The sequence below is a fragment of the Brachionichthys hirsutus genome, chromosome 9 (genome assembly GCF_040956055.1).
Source record: "Brachionichthys hirsutus isolate HB-005 chromosome 9, CSIRO-AGI_Bhir_v1, whole genome shotgun sequence".
In the NCBI taxonomy this organism is placed as follows: domain Eukaryota; kingdom Metazoa; phylum Chordata; class Actinopteri; order Lophiiformes; family Brachionichthyidae; genus Brachionichthys; species Brachionichthys hirsutus.
The window spans coordinates 9,424,947-9,442,017 of NC_090905.1; the positions used below are offsets into that span (position 1 = coordinate 9,424,947).

The following is a 17,071-nucleotide window of genomic DNA, read 5'->3' on the forward strand; positions in this document are numbered from 1 at the left end:
AATCCTAAAAAGAGGATGTTTCTAAAGCCGTAATTTAACAGAATTTTCATCATCTTCAAACCTATTTAAAAAACAATGGGCGCTAAACTTAGGTTCAGGTTAATTCAGATGATCGTCACTTCTGGACAGGAACCTGAGTAATAAATACTGCTTAGAACTATTCCAAAAACACGGGATTATCATAATAAAGCAGACACTAATAAAAAAAAAAATCATTTTTTTTTTTTTTTCCTGTACATTATGTGTGAAGCACGATAAGATCTATATTTCATACCTTTCATCACAAATATACTTTGGAGAGTTTGCACTTACACACGTTACTGCTTGAGATTATTAACTCTACAGCTTTGTCAGTGGGAGTGAATATTTAATGTTGATGTATTTTGTGTACCGGTAGTAAATTTTTAACTAGTCAAAGGCTAATTCCTATTGAAGTATTAGAAAATAAACAAATAAATGAATTCCTGTTGTGATCACCATTAGTGATTGGTGAGAACACTGAGAACAGTGGCCTGGCGGTGGGGGCATGATGTAAGCGAATGTATGTTAGTGGCTGAAAGTTCAGGGTCAGTTTATTAAAACAAATGCATATCATCATCATGTTGGATCATGGCTCTGGATACTGGATGTTTTTGTCGTATACTGGAGTACAAAGTACCGGCAGACAGGCAGCTCCAAATTAGTGGAGACTGCGAGGTTCGAAGCTGACCCGGCTTAGTGTCACAGAAATCAGACAAGACTATTAAGACATTAAAGAGATTTCCTGTGACCTCTTGTGAACACGCCTACCGCTAAACTTAGGGAAACAGGGATTCACAAATAGAGCTGATTCAGTTTTACACTTGTAGACAGGGAGAAAATGCTCATCATCAACGTCTCTGTTCAAACAGGGACAGGCGCTAGGGACAAGGATGAAGATAAATTATAAAATTGTACTTTGGAAGCATTAAGAAAGTGAAGAGAAAGATTTTCCAAGTTTGACACGGCGTGATTGAGAGGTCATTTATCTCTTTTTGTTAAATTATCTTGCTTAATGTACTGCACTTGACACTGCTTAATCACAAGACAAACACAATAAGACGTCTGGTCATTTATAACAAAGCAGACGTCATGGATATCTGACGAGAAAGACTTGTTTGTATTTATTGCAGATGCAATGATTTTGCATGGAAAGGAATCAGCGTGGAAATTTGAGAAGAAGTCTGTTATCTTGCAAGTTCAGGCAAGAATGAAAGGTATTTTCCATGTCTGTTGGCAGCTTCTCAATTTTTCTTTTGACTTTAGAAACACTTTTGAGGAACTCTCTCTCTCTCTCTCTCTCAAATCCATGACATGGCAGCAAATAAATTTGTAAATGTCTGTTACACCATTGCGAGCTGTAATTCTCTACCTAACCTCCAGGGACGCTAACACAGTTGTGCCTTTTGTATTTAACCCCCATGATTAATTTTCTCACCCCCATTCCTTTATACGGTCATGCTGCATGTCACACTGCCCTCGTCTTAATTGTTCAATCAGTTTTAACTATATGAAAATACACAACATCATTCGCAGCATTTTCAAATCAGACAAGTTTCAAACGAGAAAACTATAATAACCTAAATAGCATATCGTCCAACAACAACATAAACATCACTGCCAACATAAGTCTAAATAGTTTCGTCTGAATCTAAGGCGCTTGTGCTGTTTCTTCCTCTGCTTTTTCCGGTATCTTATACTTTAGTATAAATTGGTTAAGAGGAAACATTGTAGTTATCAAGCTGCTCAGTTTTATCAGATGACAATGCAAGTCCCTCTGATCCTATTAGCGGTATAAGAGCAGCTAACATGTAAGTGATTAGTGGTTACTAAGCACTGATGGTGGAGAAGAGAGTGGGGGCGAGAGAGGGAGGGAGAAAGAGAGAGAGGAGAGAGGAGAAGAATGTGGTTGTGTTGAAACAGGACAGGTAAAGGGATCTAATGGAAATCTTACAAATATGAACATGATGGGTATGAATATACAAATTAAACAAGTTTTTACAGATGCCACCAAATACACAACCAATCGCATTGCCACCGCTATGCACCATTAATCAGGGGTGTCCAAACTTTTTTTTAAGGAGAGACAGATTTAATAATGTGAACGTGTCCCTGTCGACAATATTTAAAACAATCCAACACGCTCGTAAATAGTCTATTTAACATTTTTATTTATAAGGGAAAAAAACAAAGACGTTTACACAAGTAAATTAGGCCTGATAATTTACTATCAGTGGATGAAATATCAAATACATTATTCAGGAATTATTGTCTTTTTAGAAAGGACACAGAAAGTCCGATGGCTAAATCCTGTTCCCTGACTTTGGACCAGGAAGCGCTATCAAGCTCATTATGTCTGTCTTTACATTCCGAGTCAGGATCCACGTCTCCGGTTTGACGGGCTGCCAGGCTGAGCGGTCAAATCCTTCGCCAGACCATCATTTCTGGAACTACGAGCTGTGTCTGAGCAGGAAGCTGGGTCAGCGAGCCCTTTGCATTGACGTCAGTGATGTCAAAGGTTTAGTCTGCTACTGTTAGAATAGCATGACGACATAATCTCATTGTTCTAAGTAGATAATCTGCTTCATGAACTGGTTAAACTGGTAGTGGGAGGAAGAGCTCTTTTATTTATTTATTTTAATCTGTGTGGAACTTCTCGACATCATAGCATATGGGTGAAGGTGGTAACAGGCCAAAGCAGAGGGAGCAGAGGCCAATGTCACATTAAGGCCACGTTGACACCTTAATGGATGAAAGTCCGCTACTTAAATGCAGCTCTGCTCATCGTGCTCCCCGCACTGGTAATCCCTTTTCCTTGGCCACGCTGTGACTTGTGTCCTGAAAGCAGCTGATTGAGGTGAGCTGGATCAGGCAACATTAATCGCAGGCACAATTAGTACCGCCTTGCATGTTTGCTGCTGCACTTACTATGGACGGTACCATTTTAAATGTGAACGATCACCTCGTAATCGTCGCCTGTTTAAAATGTACACACGTCAGTGTATGTGGGTCAAGCTGATTCTGCCCTCAGCTGCACGTGTTGGTCCTTCAGCTGCTGGCAGAAGGACAGAAACCGAGACACCAGGAGAAGCAGTGCACAGAGGGTGAGCGGTTAAACATTAATAGCACTAATTAGTCATAATTAATAATAATGGTGGCGCAGTGGTAAGCGCTGTTACCCCACAGCAAAAAAGGTCACAGGTTCAAATCCAACTTGGGGGGCCTTTCTGTTTGTGGGTTCTCTCCGGGTTCTCCGGCTTTCCTTCCACCACCAACAACAGAATGAGGTGCATGAACCTTCACCGTAACACTCGGAGGGGTTTCTGGACGAGCGCTTTGCATATTTCCAAAGTTGTAGGCCAAATGATGGAAAGTGTCATATGTTTCAATGGCGGAGAATACGATCCATAATCAATTCAAACCAGTTAATAAGCCACAACCATAACTTAGACATCTCATCCTTAAACAGGATTAATGGAGCTTGACAATGAGCGATAGTACTACACCAAACTGGGTGGAAATACTGCAGTGGGCCTGAATCTCCTGCTGTCAGATGATTCGATGGCAGGTCATGCACGTCTACTGGATGATCAAATGCTTGGCAGTGAGAATAATTACAAATGTTTCATTTCATGGAGGGATGACAAACATTTATTAGAATGAGAAGTGAAGGAGGAAGGAGTGGAGGAAATATGTTTATCCTGGATTTAATCACAGACCAAATCTGTGTTTAAATCCAGCATTTAGGCATTCAGGCTGGACAATATGTCATGGATTCAGGGCTTAACTTAATATATGACACATATTTTTCATGCCATTGCTGGTACACAGTAAGTAAAAAAACAACAAAGACATTTTGGTTTCACTGTGAATTATTATTGTTATGCGTTTTATATTGCGTTTTTTAACAGAAGCGTACCCATATAGACTTTTAACACCAAACGAAAACGGAAGCTTCGGTTTATCTTGCCACATCACAAGGCAAAATTAAAGATGTCGTTTGACTTAAGTCCTCTTAAAGCCTGGTATTTGTCTCTGTCCCAGGAGACAAATACCAAATTGCAGCTTTACCCTCTGTCTCAGTCAGTGAAAGCGCAGGCCGCCCAACATTTGATCAATCTGCCCTGTGTTTTTTCCCCACTAATGGGATGAACAGTGTTTTTCTGCAGACATGCTGCTTGTGGACTCGATAGTTCCCCGGCATGGATTTAGGTACCAGGCATGATTTAAAAAATAAGCTGTTCTGTCTTTGAGATGAGATATACTGTATATTATTCAGTAAAATCTAATAACACCGAATGTGTGTCCGTAGCACCAAAATTTCACAAATACATTAAACAAAGACACTTTCTAAATATTCAGGTAAATGCAGCTCCCATTTTATGAGGCAACCTCTCCCCCCTTTATAACAGCATAAATATGCTGAAATCCGCTATTAGCAGCGACGACATCACAACCCAAGAGGCAAGGTGGCTTAAAAGTGTTTTAATACCTCCCCTAATTTTGGGCAACACTACATTCAAATAATAAGACAACGTTCACACATTCCATTTAAACAATACAAAATAGATTACAACATTCTTCAGAAATAAAATACTTTTAGAAGCTCTTGTTAAAGGAAAACTCAAAATTCACCCCACATCAACTTTTAATCCAGAGTTGTGTAACTGTCTCTTGCTTGTCCTACATCATTGTGAAATAATGTAACAACTATATTAACCCAAGGACTCGTTTAATCCCTTTAACGGACTTTGCAACACAGAAACTGACGCAGGCACAAGGAAGAAGGTCAAGGGACGACTTGAACATTACAGTAGAATCTACTTAATATCTACCGAGTAGATATGCAGTCTTGTGTTCTGATTAAAGGTTCTCTCTTCTGCTAACTTTACTCTGGAAGTAAAAGCGATCACTAAGCGTATTACCACATGTAAGTGATTACATGTTGGCTTCATACAGTAACATTGTCATTTCTTGAGTGCTAATTCCCTTAGCATGCTGCAGGCTGTGCATCAGGAAACTTCCGTCTCTTCTGAGAGTGATTTCCTGTCCAATGTGACCTCCACAGAAAACAAAGCAGGAAATGTGTCAGAAAGTTTCTTCTTGTGCAACTCTCACAAAAAAAAAGCAGTTGTGATGCATTTAAAGCCAAAGTCATTTCAGCTTAACCGTCTGCTTAAAAGGTGCGAACGGCAGACTGCACGGTCATTCGGGGATGGCGATGTGTGTAGATCCAAAAGGCAGTCGTCTTCTCCAATCTCTCTCACCTGCAACGTTCGTCAGAGTACGACGGTCATGATGAATCAGATTAAATTCAGTCAATCTTCTGTCAAGAATCAGACGGTAAAACTTAACTCTCAGGCTCCAGCACTTGGAAGCCTCGCGGTGATTAAACAAAGAATCAATATGATAGAGCATACGGTGGTATTTAGGAGGCATGGTCAGTAGTTAGTGTGTAATTGCGCTGAAATCGAATGACGCAATCACTCATTTTCAGGATTTCTTAGTGACTTTTTTTCTATCCACCCTCCGGGAAACAACCAGGAGAGGGAACTGCAGTACTTCTCAAAATCAAGTCTCTCCCACCATAATCATATTCCTCTTAATTCAAAGGTAGACATGTACAGTCAGTTATATTCATGTGTGTGTGGCTGCGTGTTACGATTGGTTTCAACATAAGAACGGTTGTGACATTCTATCAGTCTCTAAACTAGTAAATGCCTCCCGATCTGGAAGCAGAGGTCAAGCACTCTCGGCTTCTTCCTTCTTGTCCTTTTTGCCCTCCCCCTCGCCTTCATCACTGCCATCTCTTCGCCGCTTGCGGTTGCGTGCGCTGGCTTTGGATGCCGGCAGAGGCTCCATGTCCAGGACCTTGTGAATCTGACGGAAGGCGAGCAGCCGCAGAGCATGCTGGGAAACGACAGAGACAGGTCTGTAGAGCTGAAAACATTTGTGGTTTTGCTTCAACAGTACAGACAAAGGATGTGGGTACCCTGTCCGTTCCCTTAAAGGCTCCGCGCTACATTTGCTGTAAGTGGCTACAAAAATAAGTCACCACTTTCTTTAACACTTTAGTCTGTAATTCTGGCACAAAATTTAAAGCTGCAACTTCCTGATGAATCACAATCTGTGTGTGTGTGTGTGTGTGTGTGTGTTTGTACCTGTGCACTGGCAGTTATGTCCTCTCTGGCCTGAAGCATCACGCTTTTTAAAACATCTGTGGGCTCTTTCTCACAGGGGTCCATCAGCCCTGGCCCATCTGAGTGGAGAAATCGGTTGACAAAGCTCGACGTTACAGAGTAGTTTGTCTTTTCTTTTTTTAAAACAGGTCAAATAGAAGTGATTTTCACTTTAACAGGTAAACTTGTCCAACCTGACAGCAGGATGCCTGTGGAGATGCATTCGAGGACTCTGCGCATGGCCTCTCCGGGGCTGAGAGGGCCGGCAGCACTGCTGATCACTTTCTCCACCAGCAGCTCCATCGCCTGGAAGGAGAGACGTTGAGCAGGAAGCAGACCCTCAGAAATGGAAGACGACTCCAACCAGAGATTTAAGTCCTCCCTCCACCTTCTGATGTCATATTTGGAGTGCAGAAGCCCCACGCTCACTCATATCATTGATTCAATATTGATTTAACACTGAAAAAACTAATGTATATATATCAGATATAGATACTAGAATAAGCAACCCGGCACAATGAATATCAAAAGGTAAGATCATACCACCAGCTGGTAGAGATAAGAGTGTCTTCTAAAATTAGGAGGAGGTTCAGACGGCGAGAAAATGATAACGCAAGATACAGTTTAATCCAACGTACCCAGCAAGGCATCTTCCCCCAGGTTGGAACCCGCTGACATAAATCTCTCAGCACCCGAATGATGATGACACAGGACTGCAACCCGTTGGCACGGGCCTTCAGAAATAATGAAGAAAAACGTCTGTTTACAGATGAAAACCCAATTTCTACATCTTAAAACACACGCATGAATTTAGAATCAAAATGATTATGAATGTCCAAAAATGTCTAGATCCAACTTTGCCACTTTTGCCAAAGCATGAAATCTGTCTGAATGACTATGAAGCTGCATTTTCTCAGCTACATGCTGGTGATTCAGGTCACTGGCTAAACACCATCGTAAACATGAACCTCGGGATCGGCCTCAGAATTAATGAACTCCTCCTTCTTCTGGTCCAAGGAAGGTGAGCATATGATCTCCACCAATAAAAATCGGAGCGTATGATACTTCAAAACCGCCTCTGTAATCAAACAATACTTGAAGGTACGAAAATTAATAAAGACCTTTACATTCACTCCAAACATGATTTCACACACGCAGGTTCTCTCTAATGCTGGGTTTTGCTTTGAGTTACTTTTTTATTACTCTGTTAGGTCATGAAAAACCTCTCCACGCATTTACCTGAAACCACTTGGCGTGACGGAGTGCAGCCAGGTATTCCTGACATTTCCTCTTGTTCAGCAGATCAGGAGGGTCGTTCACAGGCACATCTGAGACATGACATGTACGAGTTCATAATTTACAGTCAAAGGAACCCAAAAACCCAAATGATGACCGCAACAAATACCAGGATTGTTTCTGACGACGTACGGAAAGCGATCAGGGTTCAAATGACAAAACGCACTGATCTTTATCGCATGAGATTACCGGTAGGTGTCACAGAATCCATAAACACACTTCAGATCGTTTCAGTTTGGATGCAATAAGAAAAATGAGGGATCAGTGTGAGAAATTAGGGAAGAAATTGACCATCGGGTGAACTTCTATGTCGTTGTGGTGGATTTTAAGAATAAAAACAGCAAGGATAAACTCCATCTCTTCTTTGGAGTGGGAGGCACGCGCAAAAAGGAAGAAAATCCAATTAATTTAAAGAATGTTATAGAATTTAGTGCTATACCCAATATTGTCCCACCGCCTTCAAACAAACCTCTGAACCATGGATGAAACCCTTTGGAAATGTTCTCCTCCTATGTCAAACGTATGTTGTGAACAGATTGTTTGCTGCTCATCACAAACCTTCAAAACATAGAACGAAATGCCTGCGTTGAATCTAGATGTTTTTTTGAAGGAGTAGAACGTTTGCAGACAGAGATTGGATTCAAATTTAAGACAGTTACACAAACGCAAGATGACAGGTTTGTTGGAGATATTAAATGTGGTTACTGATGACTGCCATGAGGTAATATTTCACAAGATCAGCCTTGGGCCGTTCCACACTTCTATGTTCACGAGAAATACAAAACAACAACAAGAAACACTGATTTGAAGATGCTGGAACTTAAAATTCCCCTCATTGGGCCAGGATTCAACAAGACGGCTTAAAAACCGTGGATATTTGTAGGAAGAAGTGTCACCTTTCAAAGCATTCTCACTTCATCCTGTTTCTATCATTTGAGCGTGTGTTTGGCAGAAACACACACCCTAGTGGCACAGAAAGGTCGGAGAGCCCGGCTTTTGATTCCCATGTTGTAGCAAAGAAATAAAGATTTGGGTACTGATGTAACAAAAAAAAAAAAAAAAGGGGGGGGCGGTGAGAAGTGTGGGACAAATCAATGTAAGAATTCATTCTAATATTAGTGCTTCAAGAAAAGGAACTGGGCTTGGTTAAAAGTCCCAACTTTCATTTTTGTCTAATTGAAGAGCTTTTCGGTCTAAATTTGGGTCGCTGCCGGGAGGAAGGGTGGAGCAGGGGGGCATGTTCTACACACATCGCTTACATTTGGAGGTCTGGTACTGAAAGCTTTGGCTTCTCTAACCTTTCTCAGCCGCTTTTCCTCCTGCCTGCTTGTCCTTCTCAGCAGCAGTGTCCTCCCTCATCAGCGGCGAGGTGAGAGAAACGGTCACCTGCATTTTGGGCTCCTTGCTCGAACATATCACGATGTTCGCCTCCTCAGGTTGAGCCTGCACCTCATACTGATCTTCAGAAAATGTCTGCCGGTTAAAAGGACACTTGTGATTACTCACTACAGAGGAGGAGGGGGGGGGGGCGGGGGGAGTAAGGGCAAAAAAATATAGCCCCTTTTTTCCACAAAGCTACAGGGCAATGGCTTTTTTTTTTTTACTGTGGGTTGTCCAATTGATTTCTTATTTAAACTGTTTAGGCATGAAAGGTTTGTTCAAGAAGAAAAGCCCCATCTCACTCTGTAGGATTCAGGTGTCATAACCAGGCAGTGAATCTAAAGATCAGTCAAAGTCACCTCTCATGAACAGCTTCAAGCAGGAGGGAGGAAGAGTGAGGAAGAGTGAGGAATTAAGAGTCATTACAACCTCGCGTTTGGTGCCAGGCCCCAGTTCAATGAAAATACTACGACATTAAAGCGTTTCATTTTAGGTCAAGAGGCAGGTATTTGTGAACAATGACAAATCTCTCCCAAAGCTACGAGTACACAGTATTCCTATGAAGTAGTAGAACACACAGGCTGGAAGGACTCTAGTACAAATTCAAACAGATTTACAGATCAGTAAGCTGTAATATTAACAATTAATACTGTACATGTTCACAAATATTAAATTATATGCTCAAGAATATAAAAAACATTGAGGATAAATCCATTAGGAAGTGGTAATTTCATGGTTTTGCTAAAAGAAATTTGCTTTAAAAAGGGAAAAGTTCTCCTTTTTTATTTTAGCTTGTTACATAACTATTAAATAGTTCTGTCCATCAGTTTCCAGCTCTTATGACATAAACCATAAGGCGGCAGACGGCACAGAATAGTTTCCAGAAACACCGTTTTGGTGTGATACTTTGGAGTTTTGTCGGTATTAGCTGTAATCTAGATGCATTAAAAAGGAAAAATATGATCTCTCTCTCTCTCTCTCTCTCTCTCTTTTAAGATACAATTTGAAATGTCTGAACATCTTTGTTGTGAATCCAATCAGGGGTCTTCCCTCCATCCACCCATGTCCAAAATTAAAAATATGTAAACAGGTATCTTTTTTTTTTTACCTCCAGTCCTTTGGGCAGCTGCTTGGCGATGTTACTCAATAAAGTGGTGGTGGGTTTCCTAGCCGTTAGCAGGATTAGCTCAACATTTCTGTCCCCACGAAGCAGCAGGCCTTTGGCCAGGATGCCCACCCTCATCACACCTTTCAGCAGCCGTGAAGCATTATCAGTGCTGTAAAGAGAGGGGAGGCCGGGGTCAAGGCAGCCGTCCTCAACGCTGCAGCCAGAGAAATGGGCACCGATTAAAAAAGTAAAATACATTTATGCTGGTCAAAAAGAATATACATTCATCAATAAAGGTTTAATTTGAATATCTACCTGGCCTCTCACCACTTTAATGCCCTAACTACTCTGACCCTGGTGTTTATGAAGATTTCCAGAAAATTGTATTTTCTATGTAAACTACTATATTTCTCTGTACCGTAGTTATTTTGTAATGTTAAAAATGTGTATTCCTTAATGGACATACGTACGTGTGCAAAACGAAACAAGTATCTGCAAGACGACTCGTAGTTGTACCCTTTTCCGTCGCCTGAAGCCGCCTCAGCCGCCTCAGCCGCCTCAGCCGCCTCAGCTTGCGTCTCCTCCTCCTGCAGGGAGTCGGACACCAGCTTCAGGGCTCTCTCAGAGTGGGAGACGACCCTCTGAACCGCCTGTAGTTCCTCCTCTCCTGGGTAAATGGTGGAGTGTTTGGCCATGACGTGACGGTCATCAGGAGAGTCTGGCCGACGAACGCACGTCTTTACGGAGAGGGGGCAATAAATGAATGAGCTCGCATGGAATTTAGTTCCAAGTAGTTGTGCCTTTACAAGAACTGAAATCTGTCGCTCACCAGCAGGGGGGGTACTGGCATTCCAGGGCGGCTCATCAGCGGTGGAGGAGCCATCCTGTGTCTCTGCTCTCCCCAGTACATCTGCTCCTCCTCCATCCTCCTCCAGTACATGTCCTCCTCATATCTCCTTCAGATCAAAGGATCATTATCAATGTCATTAATAGTCCTTTATGCCCACGGAGGGGATTACAAGAGCATGGACAGAAGGAATAAAAACAAAAACTGAAATGATTCACTAAATGGAGGCGTGACGTTCCTTCTTTCAAAGCATCACCTGCCTGACATAAGACCACCTCTTTCTGGCGCTACCTGTATGGACACATATTTGTCCTCCATTTCTTTACAACCCTGCAAACTCCATAGATCAGAAGAATTCACTCATCTGACCTCATCTCCATGTGCCAGCGCTGCTCGTCGTCTCTCTGTCTCTTCAGCACGGCCTTCTGCTTTTGCTTCTTCAGCTTGCTCTCCTGCAGCTTTCTGGCCCGGTTGCTTGGCTTGATCTCGACAGGAAGCTCTGGGTTCACCTTCTTCTATAGAGGGCCACAGAGCAAACACACAACCACTGCTCAATATATTGGCCTGTATGTATGCATGTATGCTCATCCAATAATATGAAGGGCCGATCTGAAATACAGAAGGCGAGTGCCAGTATCGCAACCCTGGCCATTATATCGGCCCCTGCTTTCCTACCTTGTACTGAAGCCTGTGTCTCCTTCCTTTCAGGTGCATGTCTTTAGCATTTGGGTCGTTGAAGCTGCACTCGCACAGTTTACAGTGGAATCGAATCACCTTTCCATCATCGTTACAGACCTGGAGCAGACAGACGAGTTCAGGAACACACACACACACACACACACACACACCGCTGGCAGGACAATCGAGTGACATAAATGAGAAATGAGCAGTTTGAGTTTGAAAGTGTAAAAATCAATGAATATACCAATCATTGATTTAGTGTGATCTCCTTTCACTAGGATTTATATTGAAGCAGCAAGTACATTTATCTCGTCTTATTACCTGCTCACTACTATGACTGCCTAAATCTCCGTTAGACTTGAGCTCTGACTGTCAGCTCAGCTCCTGGTCATCCCTTCTGTGCAGTCCACATGCAGAATGTCAGTGTTACTGATTCTAAGCTTTTGAAAATAGGAAATACATCATTTTTCTTGCCATCTTGCTTACAAATGTAAATAATGACATAAAGCTATAAAACTACATGGAACCATTTATACTTTACAGTGTGCTATATCTTACTAGCTTTTTTTGTATATTAATCAATAATAATAAATACCGGTACGCATTGATCAATATGCAGCACATCACATGTAACATCGTGACCATTCTGGGTTCTTACCTCCTCGACGTAGTCGTGTCCCACCGGCTGGATGTCTCCCTGGCCTCCAGCTCTGTCGCTGTCCTCGTTGTCACTCAAAGACTCCGTCTTCTTAGCGGACTGCGCTTTGGACTCCACCTTTGCAACCGCCGCCGCTGCTGCTGCCGCCGCTGCTGGATTGCTGGCAGGCTTATTGGCTGTGTGGCAGGCAAGGAATTACAATTTAGAGAGTCAACCGAAAGAATACGGCGTAGAATTTTCAGAACAAAAATCTATTTCTAATTCATTTCTGTTTGTAGCACAAGTCCAAAGGATGAACGAGCTTCACACCCAGGAAGATTCGTTCTTAAAAAGTATTTCTATCAAAGAACGTGTTAACCGGCGTTTATTTTATCTGTGTAGGTTTTTTGTAATTAGGTTTCGAAAGGAGTAAATTGACTTACAGTCAAACGTTATTTTGGAGGGAGCTGGTTTCTTGGCAGATGCTGCCGCTCTGGCCGTGGAGTTCGCAGCTTTGGTTGTCGCCGTGGGAGTTGAAGGGGTCGACACGGAGGCAGGAGCCGCCTTGGCCATTGGCGGTTTCCCAGCTATCGAGGCTGTGATCACTGGAGCCGTATTCACCAACACTGGCTCAGTTGAAGGGATGGGTTTGCCCAGCTTGGTGTGAAGCTTCACCACCTTTCCATGGTTGACACAGAGGGAGGGACATCCATTTAAGTGTGCCGATACTCAATCCCTGGGGGGCACGTTCTGTCCTACGACTTGGCAGCTCGGATGAGAACATCACTTAAATACACCAAGTCATGTGCAGTAAAGAAAACGTGCTGCATCAGATGCACTGTATGTGCTGAAACAGCAATAAATATAAAGCTTGAAGCACCTTAAGATGGAGACACTTCATCACAGCTGTGCTAACCTTCTGATGTTTGGACCCGCGGATGTGGGCGGCGTAGGCATCCACTCCTGTGCAGGAGACGTCACATAACTCACAGCGTAACTGCGTCTGGGCCCCTCTGGGCCCATTGTTGACCCCAGTCTGACCCCCAGACTTAAGGGCTGCCTCCTTTTTCTTATGCTTCTGGCCCTCAAGGTGCTCCCGGTATGTCTGAAGCAGTAAACTCCCAGTTAGCAAGATATACCTTCTGAATGTGCAAACGCAACATATCACCAGTATAGTAATTATTATACTACTATCAAATTTGTTATTCATGCTGTCCATGAAGTACATTTAACATACTTGCAGTAGAAAGCTGCTGATAGTTCATATTTACCAGCTATAAAAGCTCTTTAGTAAACTGGTGACATTATAAAACACCTACCAGAGGCCCCGCACAGCTGATCTTACAAATTTCACAATAATGGAGCTGGGGCTGCTTGGGAGGGCCTTTGGGCTTCTGCAGCTTGGCCTGGTGAAAGCTGGGCTTTTTGTAGGTGTTTACGGCCGGAGCAGTCACCATGTTGCTGCCCGAGTTGCTCCAGGAGGAACTCGTCAGCTGCTTGGGGGGTGGCTGAATGGGGGGCTGGATCTGTTGGTGTCGTCGAGCCGGCGGCTGTGGGAGAGCCTGCTGGGCCGGCTGGTAATAAGAGGGCGCAGATGTGGAGCTATAGCCAGTTGAATCATAACCGGAGTAGTTAATGCCTGGGGGTGAGAGAACAGGAACAAGAGAGTGAAGATAAGAGTTACTGGAAAGGGGAGGAAAGTGTATATATATATATATATACACAATGTCAAGATCACCTTCTACAAATAACACCTCCTTTTTGATGATAATGTGTCACAACTCCTTCACTACATCCCCTGTAAAAATCACAAGTGTGCAGCTTGGATTTGCCTGTCTGGCATAAATAGACCCGACCATTTCCTTTAAGATCCACCAAGTTCCATTTTATCTTACCTGAATAGGTGGTGGCTGAAACGCTAGAGCCGAAGGAGGACCCGAGGGTGTAGGATGAAATGGGCGTGGGCGGCTGCTGGACACTGGTGGACACTGGGTAGATGCTGTAGTTGGTGGACACAGAGATGGAGGGGGCCAGGGGCTTGATGGCCGTTACCTGCCGCTGGGGAGGGGGGTGTTGGCTGTACACCGTTGAGGGGGCTGGACTGTAAGCACTCTTGACTCCAACTGAAGCAAAAAAGGGTGGAGAGAGTGAGCAGCAGAAAATACCAGAACTAATGACAAACAAATCCATCGTGAACGCTCATATCAATGTTCAACACTGAATTAAAACAACAACTTTGTATTAGTTTAAATCTATTTTTGAAACCAACACGGTTTTAGTAAAATACTAAATATTTAAATATGATTTTTAGATATTTCTAAGCCGCCGTTCTGAACAGTAATTCCCTTAGAATTTAGCCAGTCTATGCCTCACTAGCCTTTGTCATCCATATTATAAGCTAAAATCAAACACGAGCACCTGCCATGTGCTTTAGTAAAAACAACGGGACTCACCCGTCTGGTAATACTCCTCTGTGGGCGTCCGCTGAGCCGAGGCTATACTTGTCTGGTAGTACTGTTTATTGTCAAAGGTGGTCACAGCCGCAGGACGGCCATAGCTGTAGTTGTTCTGCTGGTGTATTTAACACAACAGGGAAGTGGCACATTCAAGAACAGAAATGCAGCAGGGGGGGGTTGAAAGCCCAGATTGATCTCTGCATAAACATCAACACAGAGAAACCGAGAAGCAGAAAGCGACTGACCGTGTCCGAGTATACCTGGTACGTCTGAGGAGTGGTGGTGGGCTGCGGGGGTGCTGGCTGCCTGTAGGCGTAGTCGGGAGGGGCCTGGTGGCTCTGATAGGCAGGGTACGAAGCAGAGACCACAGGCCGGGCAGCCTGGACAGGAGCTGGAGAGTAGGACGCCGTCACAGCGCGAGCCACAGCTGGAGCCTGCTGGACGCTGTAACTGGCTGTAGAGGGATGGGGGTAGGCGGGCTGGGTACTGGGGGAGGCGGGGAGGGAAACATCCGGGCAGGTCATCGATACGACACCCATGGTAAGATCACGCCGCTTATCACGGTGACTCAAGTCTTCACTCCATAGTGACCAACACTTCCATCACCACAAACCGATATAAAATCTGACAGGAAAATGTATGAATTAAAAGACACAACAGACCGAAAAAGGATGAATTTGGAGCGGCACATTAGATTCCGTTTGTGTTGCATACCTTAATACCAATGAACTGCTGATTTGCAGATCCAGAGGAAGACAACACAAATGCAATTTGTACGGTGATCTGCACTGGTTCCCAGAGGTAGAAAAATGTTTGCAAGATTTAACACAATAAATCTGATTAAGATACTTTTATAAATATCATGCTCTGTGATATCAAACAAATACAACTGCTTCAGGCAAGAACTATCTGGCAAGTTTCCAAGCGCCTTGATTTGACAGGTATTCACTTTGCATGCTCAGTTAGTTCTGTAATCCTTCTCTTTTATAGCATTAATAAACTAAAAACACTAACATAAACTGGATTTGTGTAACTAAATCTTGATAGATTTGAATCACCCACATCGAACTACCATTGTGACATATTAACCAGCCTTGCAGAGCATTCTAGAGGCTTCTACAGATTAGATTTTTGCTGCAACACTGACATTTATATTCCCCTTTCATGCAGCACGTCGTTTTCAACAAATATGGAAAATATGGACCAAGAATGACGTCAGCGTTGTCCAAAATCTCACCCGACACAGCAGCAGCCAGCCTAATTCATTGCACAAGTTGTTCCGACACTGGCGTTAAATGACATTTTCATGCCAAGTTTGAGGTATTCTGACAAATTTAAAAAAAAGAGTAAGAGCTTTCCGGTTAGTCGGCATCGTCACACCGGCGACCAAACGTTAATATCACACCGCGTCTCGGAAAACGGTGGCCTGCAAACTCAGCTAATGTTAGCTAACCGGACGAGCGGGTCAAGCTAACTATCGAGCCAATCTCTCCACCGTCGAGCAACGAAAAGCCACCGCGGCTGTCTGTCGTTCTAAATAAAAGAGTGACTGACGAATGCTCCTAAAAACAAATGTTGACACACAACCACGTCACTGGAATTACCTGTATTGCGGACCGGCACCATGCGTAAAGCCGAAGTAGTTGCTTGCAGCCATCTTGGCATCTCCAGCAGACAGACAGCAACAAAGATCCGGCAAAGCAATGTTTGTCAAGATAGTTCACCGCCTCTACTGCAGCGAGACGGGAACAATGCTGCTAGAACGGAGCTTCCGTGCGTAAAATAACAATTATCACGCACACTTCTCATTATCATCGATATTGGGAAGACGAAACAACAAATAAATGTAGAAAATAAGTGTTAAACAGATTGCTGAAATGTTTAAATGTCTGAATAACGATGCGATGACGGAACGGAAGACGATGGAGGGGGGGGGGAGGTGTCACTCACTCTGCTGCTGAACGTCGCGCGCGCCGATCAGTGTCATTGATAAAGGTTAAAGCGTTCAGGTAGTGAGTCAGAACTGAAAATAGTGGAGCGTCACGTTGACAGGCTGATACTCAATCAGAGTTTAGAGCGTCTTTCAAACTGCAGAAATAACATTAGTCATCCTCGCAATATTACGACCCTATTCCCGTGTCCTCTGCACTGAACTACCCCCCCCCCCCACTGTCTGCCCCCTGGTGCAAAGCATGCAGAGGCAGCTTAGGACTGGCGGTTTGCGTACTTTCTATTGTGTTGCTGGCTGTGTGATGCATCTATAACAAGCATAAATTCTATTTATAGTCCAATTATTGCTTAGGCTTGAAGGCTTAATGCCACCGCCAGGGGCATTTGTTGGAAAGATGGCTGACACAGGAATATGCAGTCAGTCATTGCAGCTAGCAAATTAAATGAAGACTGGCCAAGGGTTACATGGATTGATTGGTAGCGAGTGAAGTCAGGGCCTGAATAATTCATGTGTGCAGA

At 43.5% G+C, this 17,071-nt stretch overlaps 1 protein-coding gene across 1 annotated transcript; it reads right to left on the bottom strand.

Annotated features, from left to right (window-relative positions):
- Positions 1–4,488: 4,488 nt before the first annotated feature.
- zfr2 (zinc finger RNA binding protein 2) lies at positions 4,489–16,259 on the bottom strand. Its single transcript, XM_068743082.1, has 19 exons — positions 16,207–16,259; positions 14,848–15,088; positions 14,600–14,717; positions 14,042–14,269; positions 13,466–13,785; positions 13,063–13,251; positions 12,590–12,824; positions 12,168–12,343; positions 11,504–11,623; positions 11,198–11,343; positions 10,811–10,937; positions 10,498–10,718; positions 9,982–10,150; positions 8,792–8,966; positions 7,437–7,525; positions 6,836–6,931; positions 6,392–6,503; positions 6,180–6,277; positions 4,489–5,928 (listed from the first exon to the last, which is right to left on the bottom strand). Exons 1-19 carry the CDS (start codon positions 16,257–16,259, stop codon positions 5,761–5,763), a joined length of 3,081 nt encoding a protein of 1,026 aa, XP_068599183.1. The 3' UTR covers positions 4,489–5,760.
- Positions 16,260–17,071: the final 812 nt, after the last annotated feature.

Bases quoted from the DNA above. Each gene is read 5' to 3' on its own strand.
- zfr2 (XM_068743082.1), bottom strand. From the start codon at position 16,259: ATGGCTGCAAGCAACTACTTCGGCTTTACGCATGGTGCCGGTCCGCAA. The intron at 15,089-16,206 runs GTAATTCCAGTG...CGCCTCCCCCAG, and splicing joins GGTGCCGGTCCGCAATACAG to TACCCAGCCCGCCTACCCCC. The intron at 6,932-7,436 runs GTAAATGCGTGG...TTATTTCTGAAG, and splicing joins GTCACGCCAAGTGGTTTCAG to GCCCGTGCCAACGGGTTGCA.